We start from the raw sequence: 20,305 nt of genomic DNA on the forward strand, positions 1-20,305 counted from the left end.
ATATGGCATTGTTGATCCCAGAAGTCCCATTGTTGATCCCAGAAGTCCCATTGTTGATCCCAGAAGTCCCATTGTTGATCCCAGAAGTCCCATTGTTGATCCCAGAAGTCCCATTGTTGATCCCAGAAGTCACATTGTTGATCCCAGAAGTCACATTGTTGATCCCAGAAGTCACATTGTTGATCCCAGAAGTCACATTGTTGATCCCAGAAGTCACATTGTTGATCCCAGAAGTCACATTGTTAATCCCAGAAGTCACATTGTTAATCCCAGAAGTCACATTGTTGATCCCAGAAGTCACATTGTTGATCCCAGAAGTCACATTGTTAATCCCAGAAGTCACATTGTTAATCCCAGAAGTCACATTGTTGATCCCAGAAGTCACATTGTTGATCCCAGAAGTCACATTGTTGATCCCAGAAGTCACATTGTTGATCCCAGAAGTCACATTGTTGATCCCAGAAGTCACATTGTTGATCCCAGAAGTCACATTGTTGATCCCAGAAGTCACATTGTTGATCCCAGAAGTCCCATTGTTAATCCCAGAAGTCACATTGTTAATCCCAGAAGTCCCATTGTTAATCCCAGAAGTCACATTGTTGATCCCAGAAGTCACATTGTTGATCCCAGAAGTCCCATTGTTGATCCCAGAAGTCCCATTGTTGATCCCAGAAGTCCCATTGTTGATCCCAGAAGTCACATTGTTGATCCCAGAAGTCACATTGTTGATCCCAGAAGTCACATTGTTGATCCCAGAAGTCACATTGTTGATCCCAGAAGTCACATTGTTGATCCCAGAAGTCACATTGTTGATCCCAGAAGTCACATTGTTGATCCCAGAAGTCACATTGTTGATCCCAGAAGTCACATTGTTGATCCTAGAAGTCACATTGTTGATCCCAGAAGTCACATTGTTGATCCCAGAAGTCACATTGTTGATCCCAGAAGTCACATTGTTGATCCCAGAAGTCACATTGTTGATCCCAGAAGTCACATTGTTGATCCCAGAAGTCACATTGTTAATCCCAGAAGTCACATTGTTGATCCCAGAAGTCACATTGTTAATCCCAGAAGTCACATTGTTGATCCCAGACTTCAAATTGTTGATCCCAGAAGTCACATTGTTGATACCAGAAGTCACATTGTTGATCCCAGAAGTCACATTGTTGATCCCAGAAGTCACATTGTTGATCCCAGAAGTCACATTGTTGATCCCAGAAGTCACATTGTTGATCCCAGAAGTCACATTGTTGATCCCAGAAGTCACATTGTTGATCCCAGAAGTCACATTGTTAATCCCAGAAGTCACATTGTTGATCCCAGAAGTCACATTGTTAATCCCAGAAGTCACATTGTTGATCCCAGAAGTCACATTGTTAATCCCAGAAGTCACATTGTTGATCCCAGAAGTCACATTGTTAATCCCAGAAGTCACATTGTTGATCCCAGACTTCAAATTTTTGATCCCAGAAGTCACATTGTTGATACCAGAAGTCACATTGTTGATCCCAGACTTCAAATTGTTGATCCCAGATGTCACATTGTTGATACCAGAAGTCACATTGTTGATCCCAGAAGTCACATTGTTGATCCCAAAAGTCACATTGTTGATCCCAGACTTCAAATTGTTGATCCCAGAAGTCCCATTGTTGATCCCAGACTTCAATTTGTTGATCCCAGAAGTCACATTGTTGATCCCAGAAGTCACATTGTTGATCCCAGAAGTCACAAGACCCCCAGTAGACTTTACCCAGAAGGATTCACCCACCGGCTATGTGTCTAAAAGCTTGTCACGCAAAGTTAGCTGATGAAGCTTTCAAGGAGCACAAAGAAGATTAACTGGTAATCTAAATCCCAGGCCAGGCTGTAGAGTGGACCTGGGTGAACCACAGGTGTCCCTCAGGCCCTCCTTAAGAGGCTCAGTGAGACTACGTGAGACACACACCATTCTGGATGTGGCTCGGTAAGCCATTCTCTCACAGAGAGTGTAAAGAGAAGACAAAAAAGGAAGACACTGGAATAAGGAAAACACCCTGGGATCTTACGCTATATTATACCTGAAGGCGGATTTCTAGGATATTTCGAGGACTTATGAGACGATTTCTAGGACTAATCAGAATATTTCCAGGACTATTTCTAGGAATATTTCTAGAATTTCTAGAACAAATCTGTATTTTTCTAGGACTATTCTTTTAGACTGATATTACTATTTCTAACACTACTCCTATGACTATTTTAGGACTATTTGTGTGACTACTTCTAGGACTAATCAGTCAATTTTTTAAAGACTAATTTGACTATTTGACTGTCAGATCTATGGCTCCACTATGGAAGTCCATGCTCTCTAAAAGCAGTCCCCTGTACAGGGACTCTCTGTGGTCTTTCTCTGTATGTGGGGGTCGTGCTGGGAGAGAGCCTGCCCCCCTACTGAAACTGATGGCGAGAGAGCGGGAGTTCCTACAGAGGAAACTGGAAATGTAAGGGGGATGCAATAGCCAAGATAATGGTCATACAACTTGATTGCGGTATTTGAGCTCTGTGGTGGATCTTAGTGACTTTCACTTGTTTGCAGCCTGTTTTCTGGTGGCCTATGTCTGTGTGTGTGGTTGCGTCTGTCTGTAAGTGTACGTCTTGTAGAAAATGAGTAAAAATCTGTAGCATAGGATGAGATAACCAATCTCTCTTTCTCTCTCTAGGCTGAGTAAGGAGCTCCAGCAGAAGGATAAGATCATTGAGTCGCTCCACACCAAACTCCAGCAGCGTCTAGACACCCCCTCCAGTAGCCATGCACTCTCAGAGACCACCGACCAATCAGACAGGACCTCCTTTGTGTCGGACGAGTGCCGGACCAATGAGGACCTGGAGCTGTGCTCAGATGTGGACACTGCCAGCGAATACGCTCAGGAAGAAAAGGGACAGGGGGCGGGACATGGCCCAGGAAGCACAGGTATATTAGCCGTTTAAATACATGTGCTATTCATAGACACATACCTTACACCTGTCTCTCCCTCCATCCTTTTTCCAAACTCCTCTCACCCCTTTCTCCACTCTTTTTCCAGACCTCCACCCCTCCCTCCCTCCATCCTGTCTTAAGTCCTCCAGCAGCTGTCCCAACATGCTATACTCCACTCCCGTGGAGTCAGCCAGTCAGACTGGTCCTGTGTCCTACTCCCTACCCGCCTCCCAGTCCCTCCCCGGGCTTTACCCTAGCCGTGACCTCTGGGGTCAGCGTATGACCTTTGACCCCCCGACCAGGACCTTCTCTATGGAAGCGGTGCAACAGGAGCTGGATACCCTGCACAGACAGATGACTATGAATGAGAGTGAGCAGAGTTAGGGTCAGCATGCATTTGTGTGGTGTTCTTACTGTATGAGGGACAACCTTGGTACGGTGGATTGGAGGAGTAACAGAATGGAGTAGAAACGGTGATCTGTAGCATGTATTGGTTTGACACTGACAGAGACAGCATTGGTTAGATAGAGTAGTGTTAGTTAGCATAGCATGCCTGCAGTGGATCAGGATGGGACAGTATATACAGTAATGACTTGGTATGGATGTGACAATGTTGGGGTTGTGAGATCCTAGACTAGTATCAATGTTGGGGTTGAGAGATCCTAGACTAGAGACAATGTTGGGATTGAGAGATCCTAGGCTAGAGACAATGTTGGGGTTGAGAGATCATATAATAGAGTCAATGTTGGGGTTGAGAGATCCTAGACTAGAGACAATGTTGGGGTTGAGAGATCCTAGACTAGAGACAATGTTGGGGTTGAGAGATCCTAGACTAGTGTCAATGTTGGGGTTGAGAGATCCTAGACTAGAGACAATGTTGGGGTTGAGAGATCCTAGACTAGTGTCAGTGTTGGGGTTGAGAGATCCTAGACTAGTGTCAGTGTTGGGGTTGAGAGATCCTAGACTAGAGTCAATGTTGGGATTGAGAGATCCTAGACTAGAGCACCTGCTTTTGGTCCAGATAGTTTAATGCTACAGCACCTGCTTCTGGTCCTGATAGTTCGATGATACAGCACCTGCTTCTGGTCCAGATAGTTCAATGATACAGCACCTGCTTCTGGTCCAGATAGTTCAATGATACAGCACCTGCTTCTGGTCCAGATAGTTCAATGATACAGCACCTGCTTCTGGTCCAGATAGTTCGATGATACAGCACCTGCTTCTGGTCCAGATAGTTCAATGATACAGCACCTGCTTCTGGTCCAGATAGTTCGATGATACAGCACCTGCTTCTGGTCCAGATAGTTCGATGATACAGCACCTACTTCTGGTCCAGATAGTTCAATGATACAGCACCTGCTTCTGGTCCAGATAGTTCAATGATACAGCACCTGCTTTTGGTCCAGATAGTTCAATGATACAGCACCTGCTTTTGGTCCAGATAGTTTGATGATATAGCACCTGCTTCTGGTCCAGATATGCTGCAATACCCTCTAACAAGAATGATTTTTCTTTTACAGCACCTGAGTGTGGCTCCTTAATACAGACTACTTCTCTGTTCTGTTACAGGCTTTGTGGTTCCTCACGCCAAGGCCCGGTCGACTGTCCCACCAGCCGCCCATCACCAGCCCGACCACTCCCCTTACAGCCAGATTACCCACCATGCCTTTTACCCACTCCAGCTAGGCAGCCGACCCGCAGGCCCCGCCCTGAAGGCGGACGCAGACCTGGTGGAGAGTGGTGCATTGTGGGATAAGGAGAACATGGTTCAGCCAATCAGGGTTGGATCATCAGGATACTATTCAGGAAACAGCTTTACTGGTAAGACCCAGAGCCTTCTATTACAATAAAGGGCTCTCGTAAATCCCTCCACTTTTTTTCATCACTAGCATGGTTTGCACTATCTAGACTCAATACCAACATCAATACCTGTTCAACTATTTTACAGCATCTCATTTCATATACAGTATTCAGACCCCTTGACCTTTTCATATTTTGTTATGTTACAGCCTTATTCTAAAATTGATTAAATAGTTTTTTTCCCCTTATCAATCTACACACAATTCCCCATAATGACAAAGCAAAAACAGGTTTTTAGACATTTTTGCAAATGTATAAAAATATAAAAACGGAAATATCACATTTACATAAGTATTCAGACACTTTACTCAGTACTTTGTTGAAGCACCTTTGGCAGCGATTACAGCCTTGAGTCTTCGTGTGTATGACGCTACAAGCTTGGCACAGCTGTATTTGGGCAGTTTCTCCCATTCTTCTCTACAGATCCTCTCAAGCTCTGTCAGGTTGGATGGGGGCATCGCTGCACCGCTATTTTCAGGTCTCTCCAAAGATGTTCGATCGTATTCATGTCCGGGCTCTGGCTGGGCCACTCAAGGACATTCAGAGGCTTGTCCCGAAGCCACTCCTGCATTGTCTTGGCTGTGTGCTTAGGGTCGTTGTCCTGTTGTCCTGTCTGAGGTCCTGAGCGCTCTGGAGCAGGTTTTCATCAAGAATCTCTCTGTACTTTGCTCCGTTCATCTTTTCCTCGATCCTGACTAGTCTCCCAGTCCCTGCCGCTGCTGCTGGAAAACATCCCTACAGCATGATGTTGCCACCACCATCCTTCACATTAGGGATGGTGCCAGGTTTCCTCCAGACGTGACGCTTGGCATTCAGGCCAAAGAGTTCAATCTTGGTTTCATCAGACCAGAGAATCTTGTTTCTCATGGTCTGAGTCCTTTAGGTACCTTTTGGCAAACTCCAAGCAGGCTGTCATGTGCATTTTATTGAGGAGTGGCCACTCTACCATAAAGGCCTGATTGGTGGAGTGCTGCAGAGATGGTTGTCCTTCTGGAAGGTTCTTCCATCTCCACAGAGGAACTCTGGAGCTCTGTCAGAGTGACCATCGGGTTCTTGGTCACCTCCCTTCTCCCCCGATTGCTCAGTTTGGCCGGGCGGCCAGCTCTAGGAAGAGTCTTGGTGGTTCCAAACTTCAATGCTGCAGACATTTTTTGGTACCCTTCCTCAGATCTGTGCATCGACACAATCCTGTCTCGGGCCTCTATGGATAATTCCTTTGACCTCATGGCTTGGTTTTTGCTCTGACATGCACTGTCAACTGTGGGACCTTATATAGACAGGTGCCTTTCCAAATCATGTCCAATCAATTGAATTTAACACAGGTGGACTCCAATCAAGTTGTAGAAACATCTCAATGATGATCAATGAAAACAGGATGCACCTGAGCTCAGTTTCGAGTCTCATAGCAAAGGGTCTGAATACTTTTTTTTTAATACTTTTTTTTGGGGGGAGGGGGGGGGGGGTGGATCTTATGTAAATAAGATATTTCTGTTTTTTATTTTTCTAAATTTGCTAAAAAATTCTAAAAATCTGTTTTCGCTTTGTCATTATGGGGTATTGTGTGTAGATTGATGAGGATTTTTATTTATTTAATCCATTTTAGAATAAGGCTGTAATGTAACAAAATGTGGATAAAGTCAAGGGGTCTGAATACTTTCCGAATGCACTGTATAACCTGCAAATACACAACGGTGCTAACATAAACTTGAACAATGTTCTGTCCCGTGTTCCCCCAGGTGTGGACGTGATCAAGGAGAACCTGAGGGAGGTGCAGTGTCTGCGTCTGCACCTGGAGGAGTCCATCAGGACCAACGAGAGGCTCAGACAGCAGCTGGAGGAACGCCTGTCCACCACCGGCCGCGACGGCGCAGCACCCACCAACATCTACATCCAGAGCCTGGACTCTGTCTGCCAGCTGTCCAATGAGATCAGAGTCCTGAAAGAGGAGAACCTGGCTCTCCAGGCACGCCTGCAGGCCAGCTCAGGTACTGTACCTCACCAGTCCACCCTACTGTCAACATTTAACAATTTATTCATATTTTGTCTATAGAGGGCTTGCAGTTGCATCACAAATCACCTAGCAACCGCACCAGGCACCATGTTGGAAGACCAAAGTCAGTATGTTGGATGCCTCCAATCGTCCACATGGCTGGCTGCATTCTGCTACCACCGGAAACTTCGGGAAGATAGCTCATTATTTATTTTTTCTAAGGACCTAGAAAACGAGGGCGTGGGAGAACCTATTCAAGTAAGTAAATATATTTTGAAAATGATCAACTATTAGCTAGCTTGCTACATAAACTTAGTGTGCAGGCTAACGTAATGTTCGCTACCATATTTAGCTAACTTTACATATTGTATAGCTAGCTAAGTGAATTAAATATCACCAGCTTGCTAACTTCATATTAGCTAGTTAGCTAGCTATCTTCATGTATTTATCGTTGTAACTAAATGCATTTGTAGCTACAGTAGGTAGGTAGCTAGCTAGCTAACAACGATGGAAGAGGGTGAAAGGATTAGCTAGCAGTTCCAGCTGTCAGAGAAGGGAGAGTAGGCTACTCTGGATAGGGCAGGTACAGTGGCTTGCGAAAGTATTCACCCCCCTTGGTATTCACCCCCCCAAAAGTAAATACTTTGTAGAGTCAACTTTTGCAGCAATTACAGCTGCAAGTCTCTTGGGGTATGTCTCTATAAGCTTGGCACATCTACCCACTGAGATTTTTGCCCATTCTTCAAGACAAAACTGATCCAGCTCCTTCAAGTTGGATGGGTTCCGCTGGTGTACAGCAATCTTTAAGTCATACCACAGATTGTTGTGGTGCCATATTCTTTCAATTTTTTAATAATGGATTGAATGGTGCTCCGTGGGATGTTCAAAGTTTCGGATATCTTTTTATAACCCAACCCTGATCTGTACATCTCCACAACTTTGTCTCTGATCTGTTTGGAGAGCTCCTTGGTCTTTATGGTGCTGCTTGCTTGGTGGTGCCCCTTGCTTAGTGGTGTTGCAGACTCTGGAGCCTTTCAGAACAGGTGTATATATACTCAGATCATGTGACACTTAGATAGCACACAGGTGGACTTTATTTAACTATTTATGTGACTTCTGAAGGTAATTGGTTGCACCAGATATTATTTAGGGACTTCATAGCAAAGGGGGTGAATACATATGCACGCACCACTTTTCCGTTATTTATTTTATGCATTTTTTGAAACATGTTATTTTTTGCATTTCACTTCACCAATTTTGACTATTTTGTGTATGTCCATTACATGAAATCCAAATAAAAATCCATTTAAATTACAGGTTGAAATGCAACAAAATAGGAAAAACGCCAAGGGGGATGAATACTTTTGCATGGCACTGTACCTTTGTGGGAGAACATTATGAGAATATTCTCCAGTTCCAGTCCCTAGTGAGAAAAACTGAGGACAGAGAGAGATAGCAACATAATATTCAGGGCTGTCTAATTGAGTATCATGCAACCTGTTTCTTTGTGATGTTTTCTGTCCTCAGATAGAGTGCAGATGAAAACGTCCCAATCAATTTCCCAAGAGAATTAGGGAACATCCTTGTATACAATGGATTATATGTGTACCTATGTTGGCAAATTTTGTGAACGAAAATACAGTTTAAAAGTCACACATAATGTATAAACCTATTACAACTGGAGAAGGCCACCCCTGCTGGGTGTGCACTTTTCTGTTCCAGGGGTCAGTGGAGTGAGGTTGGACACCTCTGGTATTTACTTTTTTTTGTTCACCTGAAATGATGCTTTAGTAGTAATAACATACTTGTTACTAAAATATCTAACCTTTACGTATGAGTTAGCTTACTTGTACACTTTGAAATTATATGAAATAGTGTTGATTCTTTGAAGTTAAGTGTTTAAACTTGTTTTAATTGTTAACTATTATTCAAGATGAACTATGTTGATTAATCACAGATCACAATCCTGCAATAAAAAGGGGAAGGGATCTGTCTCTAATTTGTCTGTGTTTCTCTGCTGTATTCTCAAATTAACATTACCTTTTTGTTCAGTCATAAGCACTCCAATTAGTTTTATTTGATTGTCACTATTTTTTCAGGATATCAGCCATGTGAACCCATTTTGCAGCTGATAATGGTATGCAACGCCAATGCAGCCATGGGCCTACAGCAGTGGTTCCCAACTCCAGTCCTTGAGTACCCCAAACAGCACACATTGTAGCCCCGGACAAACATACCTGATTCAACTCATTGAGGGCCTGATGATTAGTTGACTAGTTGAATCAGGTGTGCTTGCCCGGGGCTACAATAAGACTGTACTGTTGGGGTACTGGAGGACCGGAGTTGGGAACCACTGGCCTACAGTATGATGGCATTAGCCTTATTGCCATTTTCAATGCATCCCTTGACATTGAGCATCTGAAACAGAGAATAACTTAACTAACACATTGTTTACATTGTTCAGCTATATGTTCTCAATTTTAAAAATGATACCAGTAGACAATGTATGAAGCTAGTCATTATTTTAGATTTTAGCTGACATTAAATTGTTCAGCGCAAATCCAAACCTTGTAATCTAGGTGATGAAAGGTCTGGAAGCAGGAGATGATGGGATCCTTAGCTTGGTGAGTGGCACTTGGAAGTGCCACTGTGATAATTAAGATGGTTTGCCTAAGACTACCACAACAATTACATTGTCTATGCTACATGTTTTAAATTGTAAATGAAAGACAATAGTTGGGCTATAAGAAATATGTCTTATTCAATGGGGATAGGCAGAGATGATAAAATACTTGTAATTTCCCCCATACAACAATATAGCCTATTATTAAAGTACAGTATGTTTACAATATCAACAATAGTATTTTACACCTTCCAAATTACATTTTATATGTTCACACAGTTTAAGGGGGCACTTTTGTCATGACGACAAAGTGAAGGTGCTTTCTACTTAAATGGCACAACAGAATCATTCAGATTGTCCAAAGCACAACATATGACAACCATCTCGTATAACTGAGGGATGTCTCCTTTCATATCTGGAAAAGGACAAAGTAGAAGTAGAAACTGATGCTGCTGCAGCATTGGTCATCTTCACAGTGGGAATCCAGTCGACATGGGTGTCTTGATAGAGGTCAGCTGGTGAACCCACAGTACATAAACAAATGAGAAGCACAGCTGATGTTAGAATATGACTTCTTCAGGTCACCTATACCATCAGGGCTCTTAAGTGTTTGGTTGTGTTTAATTCATTCAGGTGTTTTAGTGTCATATAAATATTAAATATATTGTTGGGCTGGAACAACCAATAGTCAACGCAGCTGGTTGTCCTATCCCATTGAGGCATTTGCCCCTACATTTTCCCTCCTCTTATGAATAAAGTTCTAAAAAATTATCATTGGGTTATCATATGAATGTATGATAACCGCTGGAGTTTTTTGGGACAATAATATCCTCCAGGCTATTATATGGACGTCATTATGTACAATTAGCTTCTCCCCTTTTCATGGTCATGGCTAGAATGTATACAGCTTTTGTCAAAGTAAATACAATGATAGATGCATGTAATCCTTGGTTATAAAGGTGCATTTTTATGGTAAAAAAATTGCTTCCCCCAAAACTTGAAACTCACGTGACACATGCTTAATCGCTAAACTACAGGCTATCGAGCTAGGTATCTAATTTTTGGCTAATTTAGTATAGTTGCTAACACCTGGTTAGCATAACAGCGAAACTAAACTCGAAAACTTGACTTACCAGTGATTAAATGATCGTAGCAAACCCTGTATTGACAGCTGTCTGGGTTCAGGTCTTGATGGGCAAAAAGGTTTCTTTGCTTTTCTGACAGTTCTTGAGTCTTATCTCATTGGTGTCACCAATGGTGTTTCATGATTGCGGGAATTTGTAAACATATTTTTTTCCCATTGTCTTTCCTGCCTTGTTAGAACAGTCAAATGCTCCACAGAAAACGACTGGGGTGATGAATCAACTAGTTTTTTGCACTGTTATCATGCAGTTTGGGGTAGCCACTCGGCTGTTGTCAGAATAATTAACGCAGTGGTCTTCCAACATGGCCACCAGGAGGCGTTCTACGTCAACTGACAGCCCTCTATAAGGCATGGATTTTTCATAAACATTTGATACTGTTCAAAAGGATGTGATGTAGTGTCTGTCTCTGCCTTCCCATCGTTTGGTTCCCCCTCAGACACGTGTAAGGAGGCGGAGCAGCTGCGTGAGGTGGTGGTGACGGGGCGTGCCCGCCTGAAGCAGGCGGAGCTGGAGGCGGAACAGTGGAAGGAGGAGCTACGCCGGCTGCAGACGCACAGCCAGGAGCAGGGACAGCAGATACAGACACTCAGACAGGAGAGGCAGAACAGCCATGACAAGAACAATAGGTGTGTGCGTGTGTGCGTGCGTGCGTGGCTGACGGTGTGTGTGCATGCGTGGCTGACGGTATGTGTATTAACTGTGTATTACTCTCCAGGCTCCAGCACGAGGTGTCCCTCCTCCAGCAGCAGTTGTGTGAGAGCAGGGAGCTGCTCCACTCTCTGCAGAATGAGCTGCAGGTCTACCACGGAGTGTGTGCCAAGGTCAAGGGCAACCCAGGTCTGCCTTTTCACTTTATCTACAGCCTATTGGTTGTATAGAGAGCACTGTAATTCAGGAGTTTGCCTTTATATCAACTCTCACCAATGGAGAATAAAAAATAAATATTCTAACTTGAGATACGTGTACATAACTGGGACTTTTGCATATAGAATTCAAAATGATCCTCAGAAGTCGTTTAGGTCATTTAGAGGACCTCTACTTGCTGTGGGCCAATGACATTCACTCTGTTATATTGATACTTGCTGTGGACCAATTACATTCACTCTGTTATATTGATACTTGCTGTGGACCAATGACATTCACTCTGTTATATTGATACTTGCTGTGGGCCAATGACATTCACTCTGTTATATTGATACTTGCTGTGGGCCAATGACATTCACTCTGTTATATTGATACTTGCTGTGGGCCAATGACATTCACTCTGTGATATTGACTGACACTATTGTTGTGATTTACAGAGTACCTGTGTGAGAGCCAGTACGGTAGGATCCCTTCCCTGCCCCTGCCCGTGGAGCTGGGGGAGCTGCTAGGGGAGGTGAGGAGCCTCAGAGCCCAGCTCCAGAGCAGTGTCCAGGAGAACAGTGCCCTGAAACAGCTGGAGCTCCACAAACACCTGGAGCAGAAGCTGGGTGGGGGCGTCCACGGAGGGGTGGGGAGCATTGGGGGGATGGAGCCCCCGCGTACCCCGTCTCTCAGTGCCCTTACAGACAGCCCCCAGAGGGACAGCCTCTACAGACGGCAGCTACTGCATGGTAACGGGGGTGTTGTGTGGTGTAATGGTGTGGTTTGAGGTTACAATATGGAAATACATGTTGATATCAGCTTGATAGGCACCAACACTCAATGCCAGCCTAAGATTGATATTGGCCCACTCGTCAACACTATGAATGGGACAGAAGAGTCCAGAAAGTTTGTCTCATGTAAATCCCATTGAACTGACTGATTGATGTGTTTAATGAACGAATAACAACAGACTAATGAGTGAAGTGTTTGATTTGAAGCATTATCATTAATTAAATGTAGTTGAATGCTCAGGGTTGTGTGTGTGTGTGTGGTGACCGAGCATCCCTGTCTGTCTCTGTGTGTGTTCTGCAGATCCAGCGCCGTCTCCCCCGGTCAGAGACATTGGGTTGTTTAACTGTGGATCTCCATACCACGTCCCCTACACAGACCTGGAGGAGACCCCGCTCACTGCCAATGGTGTGACTCTAACTCTAACTGCACTACATCCTGTTCCATCTTTGTGTGATGTGTGACAAATTGAGAAATTAGTGTTATACATACAGTACCAGTCAAAAGTTTGGACACACCTACTCATTCAAGGGTTTTTCTTTATATTTACTGTTTTCTACATTCTAGAATAATAGTGAAGACATCGAAACTATGAAATAACACATATAGAATCATGTAGTAACCAAAAACGTGTTCAACAAATCAAAATATATTTTATATTTGAGATTCTTGAAAGTAGCCACCCTTTGCCTTGATGACAGCTTTGCAAGCTCTTGGCATTCTCTCAACCAGCTTCACCTGGAATGCTTTTCCATATGCTGAGCAATTGTTGGCTGCTTTTCCTTCACTCTGCGGTCCAACTCATTCCAAACCATCTCAATTGGGTTGAGGTCAGGGGATTGTGGAGGCCAGGTCATCTGATGCAGCACTCCATCACTCTCCTTCTTGGTCAAATTGCCCTTACCCAGCCTGGAGGTGTGTTGGGTCATTGTCCTGTTGAAAAACAAATGATTGTCCCACTAAGCCCAAACCAGATGGAATGGGCTATCGTAGAATGCTGTGGTAGCCATGCTGGTTAAGTGTACGTTGAATTCTAAATAAATCACAGACAGTGTCAGTGTCACCAGCAAAGCACCCCCACACCATCACACCTCCTCCATGCTTCACGGTGGGAACTACACATGCGGAGATCATCCGTTCACCTACACTGCGTCTCACAAAGACACAGCGGTTGGAACCACAAATCTTCAATTTGGACTCCAGACCAAAGGACAGATTTCCACCGGTCTAATGTCCATTGCTCGTGTTATTTGGCCCAAGCAGGTCTCTTTTTCTTATTGGTGTCCTTTAGTAGTAGTTTCTTTTCAGCAATTCGACCATGAAGGCCTGATTCACACAGTCTCCTCTGAACAGTTGATGTTGAGATGTGTCTGTTACTTGAACTCTGTGAAGCACTTATTTGGGCTGCAGTTTCTGAGGCTGGTAACTCTAATGAACTTATCATCTGCAGCAGAGGTAACTCTGGGTCTTCCTTTCCTGTGACGGTCCTCATGAGAGCCAGTTTCATAATAGCGCTTGATGGTTTTTGCGACTGCACTTGAAGAAACTTTGTCTTAAAGTAACGATGGACTGTCGTTTCTCTTTGATTATTTGAGCTGTTCTTGCCATAATATGGACTTGGTCTTTTACCAAATAGGGCTATCTTCTGTATACCCCCCCTACCTTGTCACAACACAACTGATTGGCTCAAACGCATTAAGAAGGAAAGACATTCCACAAATTAACTTTTAACAAGGCACACCTGTTAATTGAAATGCATTCCAGGTGACTACCTCATGAATCTGGTTGAGAGAATGCCAATAGTGTGCAAAGTTGTCATCAAGGCAAAGGGTGGCTACTTTGAACAATCTCAAATATAACATATATTTTGATTTGTTTAACACTTTTTTGGTTACTATATGATTCCATATGTGTTATTTCATAGTTTTGATGTCTTCACTATTATTCTACAATGTAAAAATTAAGAAAAACCCTGGAATGAGTAGGTGTGTCCAAACTTTTGAATGGTAATGTATCTGATTCACAAATCTGTAGCAGTTTACACAAGTCTACACAAATAGTCCAGGAAGGATGTTATTATGGAAGTTAATCACTCTTATAAAATAATTATCTCTTCATAAAATGACGACATCCTGTAGATCTGGACCCCCACTCAGAGCTGCAGGGGGACGCCCCGGATGGCTCATTCTCTAACCGGAACGGGCGCCATGCCATCGGGCACGTGGACGATTACAGCACCTTGCAGCAGCAGGTCCTGGAGGGGAGGAGTCTGGTCCAGAGAATGGAAACAGCCCTTCAGGCCTGCCTCAGCCAATCAATGCTGGTGGACAGCCAGGACCAGGTAATGGGGGGTCACAGGGAAGCTAGTACCATTATCTATTTGTGCCAACATCTGAATTAGCGATGACCTAATCCTGAAACTCATAACCAAATCTGGTGTGCGCGCTGGCCACCTTCTCGATGTGTACAGTCTGCCAGTACAGCTACTTTCAGGGAATCTTATGAGTCTAGCTAACTGTGTCTGTCTCTGTCTAGGTCTTCCTGGACTATGGGTGTGTGAGGACTCTGTTGTCTAACACCAAGACCCTGAGACAGATCCTGGAGGAGGCTGTGTCCCTGCTGAAGATGTTCTGGAGGGCTGCCCTGCCCAGCACCGACCGCTCCACCCACAACCTTAAGAAGGTACCCAATACATTATTTACTACCAGTGTATTATTTTGTCGATTTGTTGTAATTGATGGTTTGTGACATCATGTGTCAATCGTGTGGTGGCTTTGAGGCTCTCTGTTGATGATGCAGGTTCTAAGCTAGTCAGACATATGAGCTGGTGTTTGGTTTATTGATGTACTGAATTATTGAACTTGATTGATCAGTCTGATTGATTGCTGTGACCCCTGCAGGAGCAATGTATGCAGGAGGAGATTCTGTCTCTGAGGGGGCGTATCTCAGAGCAGGAGGAGGTTCTCCAGGGAACCATCCAGAGACTGAGGAGCACCAGCCGCACCAATGAGAGCATGGAGCACTTCATCGTCAACCAGCGTGAGTGTTTGTGTGTGTGTGCGTGTGTGTGTGCGTGCGTGCGTGCGTGCGTGTGTGTGTGCGCGTTACGTTGGTGTTACAGCAAAGGGATTTTTTTTCTCGCCTTTTATATTGCAGTATCAAGGACTCGCGATGTCCTGAAAAAAGCAAGGACTAACTTGGAGGTAAGAGATGATCATTTTCCGTGACATATCTTGTATACACATAGAATGTTGTTAAGGTGTTGCGTTCATTGTCCCAGTGTCAGTACTGTACTCTCGCCCTGTCTGTTCCACCTGTTCTTTCAACCTCCGTGTATCTTCCCTCCTTTCTCTCCTTCTTCTCCTCCTCCTCTTTTCCCGAGTACCTCCAGAAGAACGAGCGGAGGATTTCTTCTCTAAGCTCCTCCTCTTCCTCTCCTTATGCTGGTAAAGGGTTTGGCATGCTGTGGCTGTCATGCTGTGTGACATCACTGCTTTACCATCCAATCAAACAACAAAATAATAATCATAAAGGACTATCATAAGTGTATAGATATAATTAATAGAAACCAATGAATATAAATCATGGAAACCTGAAGAGTGTGTGTGTGTGTGTGTGTGTGTGTGTGTGTGTGTGTGTGTGTGTGTGTGTGTGTGTGTGTGTGTGTGTGTGTGTGTGTGTGTGTGTGTGTGTGTGTGTGTGTGTGTGTGTGTGTGTGTGTGTGTGTGTGTGTGTGTGTGTGTGTGTGTGTGTGTGTGTGTGTGTGTGTGTGCGTGCGATTGGCTGAAACCCAGGGCAGACTGAAGCTTTTAAGACTCTTACTGGTATTTAAACTTACAGGTTAGCTACTTACTGAGGGGAGGCTTTTAGATAACACATTTTAGATAACAATAGAGCTCATTCACCCAATGGCATTTTCAGCTTATCTTCATCTGCAAGCACACTAACTATTGTTGTGGTTTCATACTAACAAAGCAAAACAAATTTCAAACATTCATATTCCATTAACCTCAACAAATCTTCTGAATCCTTGCAGATAAACTTCAACTTTGCACACTCTACTCTTCATTGCGGTGTGATGTTTAAAAAAATGTTAATCAACTTTTTGGCTGTGGCATCTTCTCTTCATCTGAGTATGTACCAGGAGTGTAGCAGTGAATAATCTAATCTTTCTTTCTCCCCATTTTCCCCTCTTCTCCCTTTAGCTGAAGACCGAAGTCCCGGCAACGAACGGCCTACTGATTGGAGTTTCTTGAAGCCTGGCGACGCCCCGGCAATGGCAAATCAGCGTCCAGGAACCAGGAAGCGCAGCAGCCAGTGCCTGTTTTAGGCGCTGACTTGTTAAAGAATCAGCCAGCCCAACACCACAACCTCTGAACTCTGACCTCACCGCCAGAACAGCCACGACCCCTCCTCCTCTGACTCCAGCCTTACCTGTCACCCCATCCACCTCTTTGCTTTGTCTCTAGCATCCAACGTCCATCTCTTTCTTTTTTTCTCTTTCTTTCTTATCTCTCCTCCACTTCTCTCCTGTCGGCAATTCGAGCCCAATACTCCTGCCTCCTGCACCTCGAGCCGTACCTGAACTCTTCCTCCTTTAGTGTTCATTCCTCCACACTCCTTTTGACTGTTTTCTTTTCTCCTCCTCCACCCCTGTTCTTCTGTTGGTGTCTTTGAGCTCCAGAGACAGTTGGTCCAGTCTGATGATTGCCTTGTTGTGAGCGTGAAGAAGGTGGTTTGAAACGTGCCTCTGATGGTAACAGTAATGTGCGCCCTTGACTGCTGTAGAAGGAGTAGGATGAAGCTGCCTCTAGACAATGAGCTAAGGTCAGATTTGCCTTTTCCCCAATGGTAAAGGTTATGGGATTTGGGGACGGTAGGCTGATCCTAGATCTGTAGCAAAGGGAAGCTTCTACCCGGAGCATAGTAGATTGTGCTCTTCTGCCTGGCAGCTTTTGGACGGGATAAGTGTCAATGCATGTGAACTCACGGCTTGAGAAAGGAAACGTATAGTATACAAACGCATACACGTATACAGTACGGTACACATAGAAGTAGAATAGGCGTGGAACCTCTAACCCTGGCAATGGGGACGCCCATTCTATTCATTCTATTTCTGTGACAGTACACACGTCACACACATACGTTCACAGACATACGTGAACAATCAATTTCTTTCAAGACAAATCTTCAACTTTCACTGCCACAGAAATGCAAGCTTTCTCCTCGTGGCATTTCATCAATGAGTACTTTCTTTGCAAGTACAATGCAAAAAGTAAAATAACATCCACAATCTAGCTAGATCTTCTGGAATCACAGTGGAGGAATGTATAGGTGTAACACTTCTAGGTAATTGTTTGCTATATTGATCTGTGGAGGATGATGCCTTTGGATGGTCTGTCTGCCATTAGCCAAGGCTTCTGGATAGCAGAACAAAGGCCTCGTTCCATTTCAGTCACTAGCCCCTTCCCCTCGCTCCTACTCAATCGGTATTCACAGATCTGAATAGACTGGATAGGTGAAAGCAATATGTTGATGCTTCGCCTAGTCCTCCGATAAGTAAAGTTGAGCTTCCGCTGTGTTGCTTTTATCTATCCAGTCCTAGCTGATCTAACGCTGACGGGGTAAAGGCTAAAAGAAGGGGCTAGGGGCTGAAATGGACCGAGGCCAAACATGCGTATTCAAGCTCCTCTTTAGGAGTCCTCAGACGAGCATGTGCAATACTTACGTTGTTTATTGAATGATCATGGCGCACCAGCTTTTAGTTTTTTTGCCTGACACTGGAACTAAAGTATTTAACCTCTCTTGATAAGTGAAAAAGACTGTCGGTGCAATATTATACTAATAACTATCTTATACTAACTTATGAATACTACTGACTGAAACAAAGTGAAGTTTTTCTGCAGTGTTGATGCATGAAAGAAGTTTTAAAAGGAAAAATCGAAACATTTGTTCGTGGAACACGGGATCACCAATACTTGCCAAAGTTTGAACTTTGAACTCTTCACGTCCTTGTTTGCCTTACACATGCGAATGACATACTGTAGGAGTGATGTGACTAAAGGAAGTCATCATCAGCCCAGTATATGAGACCATCTATGACATCATGATGGAGATATAATTTCATTGGCTGCTCTTTGAGAGCCATTTGAACCAGAGAGACGGTAACCGTTAGATTATAAATGTGCTTTATAACGAGGACATCTTGTCATAAATGGACCAAAAATGTCTAAAAGTGAATCTTTCATACTAGGCTTCTATTGCTTTGTGAATTCCAAAAACCTAAATTGTGCTCCTGTAAGAGATGTACCACTAAAACAGAGAATACTATTCTGATTGTTAAATTTCCATTGGACTTACGGTTTTTTGTCTCGGTTTAGCCCGTCATTGCGTTCCCATGATGTTGTTGGCTAAATGTTCCGTATCCTTCTAGGTGTTACAAACTTTGGCAGGCTACTGGTGGGACCAGTGTTCTAGATTTCACTATCGGTGATGATGTCACACCCGAAGGTGTTTCTTCCAACGCTGCTTATGATTGTTTTGAGTGTCCTTGCTGTACATTTGGCCATTTTCACGCTGTAAATGACTTGCTTTTTCACTGTATTCTGTTGACTGACCTTTTGGTGTGTGGATAATCATGTCAGACATTTGCTCTGTATGCAAACGTCGAATATCTGGGTAGCTGTGCAATAGCTCTACGCTAAATCTACTTTATTTTGATGTACACATCATTGTATTAACGATATATTTGCTTCCTTGAGTGTTCCTGCTTTGTATGGTTTATTGATTTAGTTTTTTAGATTATGCCAGATTGTAATAAGATAGCCACATATCTGTTATGAAATCACAAAGATATGCCTTTTCTTAGGATATAAGGGAAACCAGTATTATTACTTACAAACCCACCTATTATTAACCTTTGGAGGCTTGCCTTTAAAATTAGTTTGGCCACTGCAATTTGCTCCCAACTTACTTGGGGCTCTATTCGATCTGTAAAGCTGAAGCGTTACAGATTCTGCGACAGAAATGTGAAGGTAGTTTCCGATTGAGCCGACAGATGCAGCGTTTACCGTGAATGCAGCGGGAACATTGCTCTTTTAAAAATGTCAATCGCGCTGTAAAGCTGAACTTCAGCGATGTGGATTGAATAGAGCCCTTGGAGTTACTAGCGCTTGGTGTCTATCCTAGGTATATATCACCGTATATCTGCCAACAAGGTCTTGTTTGCGCTCCACTCAATTGAAAATCCCTAGAGGGGATTCTAATAGAAAACATTCTAATAACAAACGTTCTAATATAAAACCCCATGCTGTTTGGTTCTTTTAGACAAATAAGGATTTGATGAGAAGATTCAGAGAAAGATTAGGGGGAAATAATATTTTATACCAAAGCAGAAAAAAACAACCATAGGATTGTGTCAGAGTAGAACAGAACATTGCCAGAGAGTGTGAACAATGCCTTTTTTACTACGCATTGTGTAGAAAGGAATCAAACAGCAGTATTTAGCCGTGTCTAATAGTTGGTCCTGAAACTTGTATTTAATGCTATGTGATTGAAATGGAAGAGCGGCTTGGTTGGTCAGGTTGTGTGTGTGATAAAGTGTGTGCTGATTAAGCTAATTAGGATGCCGACACAGAGCTCATCCATGGGCTCTGTCTCTGAAGATGGTCACTGTGTGTGTGTTGTGTTGCCACAGTGTTATCACAATGAGGGATTTTGGGTTCAAAAAATAAATACAAAATATTTAAAAAATACCTTTGTCACATCATTTGATGTAATATGTGTGTCGGTAGCCAAACATTTGTGTTTGAACACCGAGCAAGAGGAATACACACAAATCTCCACATTTACTGATTAGCTTCATGCTTTTTCTATTCTATATTTTCTACCAGGGTTGGGGTCAATTCAAATTGAAGACACAATTCAGGAAGTGATTTGAAGTAAATAAATAACTTGTCATTTTTATTTTATGAGAAATCATAAAAAATAGATAAAACATTTTCAATTATTGAATTGGAATTTCTGTTTACTTCCTGAATTGGTTGACTTCAATTCGAATTGACCCCAGCCATGTTTTCTACAGCCTAGGCCAAATGTAA

At 43.4% G+C, this 20,305-nt stretch overlaps 1 protein-coding gene across 1 annotated transcript in view; it reads left to right on the top strand.

Moving 5' to 3' along the window:
• LOC311125109 (myomegalin-like) overlaps window positions 1-16,536 on the top strand; it is a gene marked incomplete at both ends in the record, with an annotated part of 28,747 nt that extends 12,211 nt beyond the window's left edge. The window contains 14 exons of the mRNA XM_084199180.1: window positions 2,697-2,947; window positions 3,060-3,323; window positions 4,523-4,774; window positions 6,550-6,798; window positions 11,008-11,197; window positions 11,287-11,408; window positions 11,873-12,166; window positions 12,510-12,614; window positions 14,345-14,547; window positions 14,742-14,888; window positions 15,107-15,245; window positions 15,363-15,409; window positions 15,598-15,652; window positions 16,412-16,536. Of these exons, the coding sequence (XP_084055306.1) occupies window positions 2,697-2,947; window positions 3,060-3,323; window positions 4,523-4,774; window positions 6,550-6,798; window positions 11,008-11,197; window positions 11,287-11,408; window positions 11,873-12,166; window positions 12,510-12,614; window positions 14,345-14,547; window positions 14,742-14,888; window positions 15,107-15,245; window positions 15,363-15,409; window positions 15,598-15,652; window positions 16,412-16,536 (2,443 nt within the window). The remainder of the gene's footprint in view (window positions 1-2,696; window positions 2,948-3,059; window positions 3,324-4,522; window positions 4,775-6,549; window positions 6,799-11,007; window positions 11,198-11,286; window positions 11,409-11,872; window positions 12,167-12,509; window positions 12,615-14,344; window positions 14,548-14,741; window positions 14,889-15,106; window positions 15,246-15,362; window positions 15,410-15,597; window positions 15,653-16,411) is intronic.
• Between the last annotated feature and the right edge of the window lie 3,769 nt (window positions 16,537-20,305).

This window comes from Coregonus lavaretus (assembly GCF_964263955.1).
Source record: "Coregonus lavaretus genome assembly, contig: HAP1_SCAFFOLD_5125, whole genome shotgun sequence".
Lineage (NCBI taxonomy): Eukaryota > Metazoa > Chordata > Actinopteri > Salmoniformes > Salmonidae > Coregonus > Coregonus lavaretus.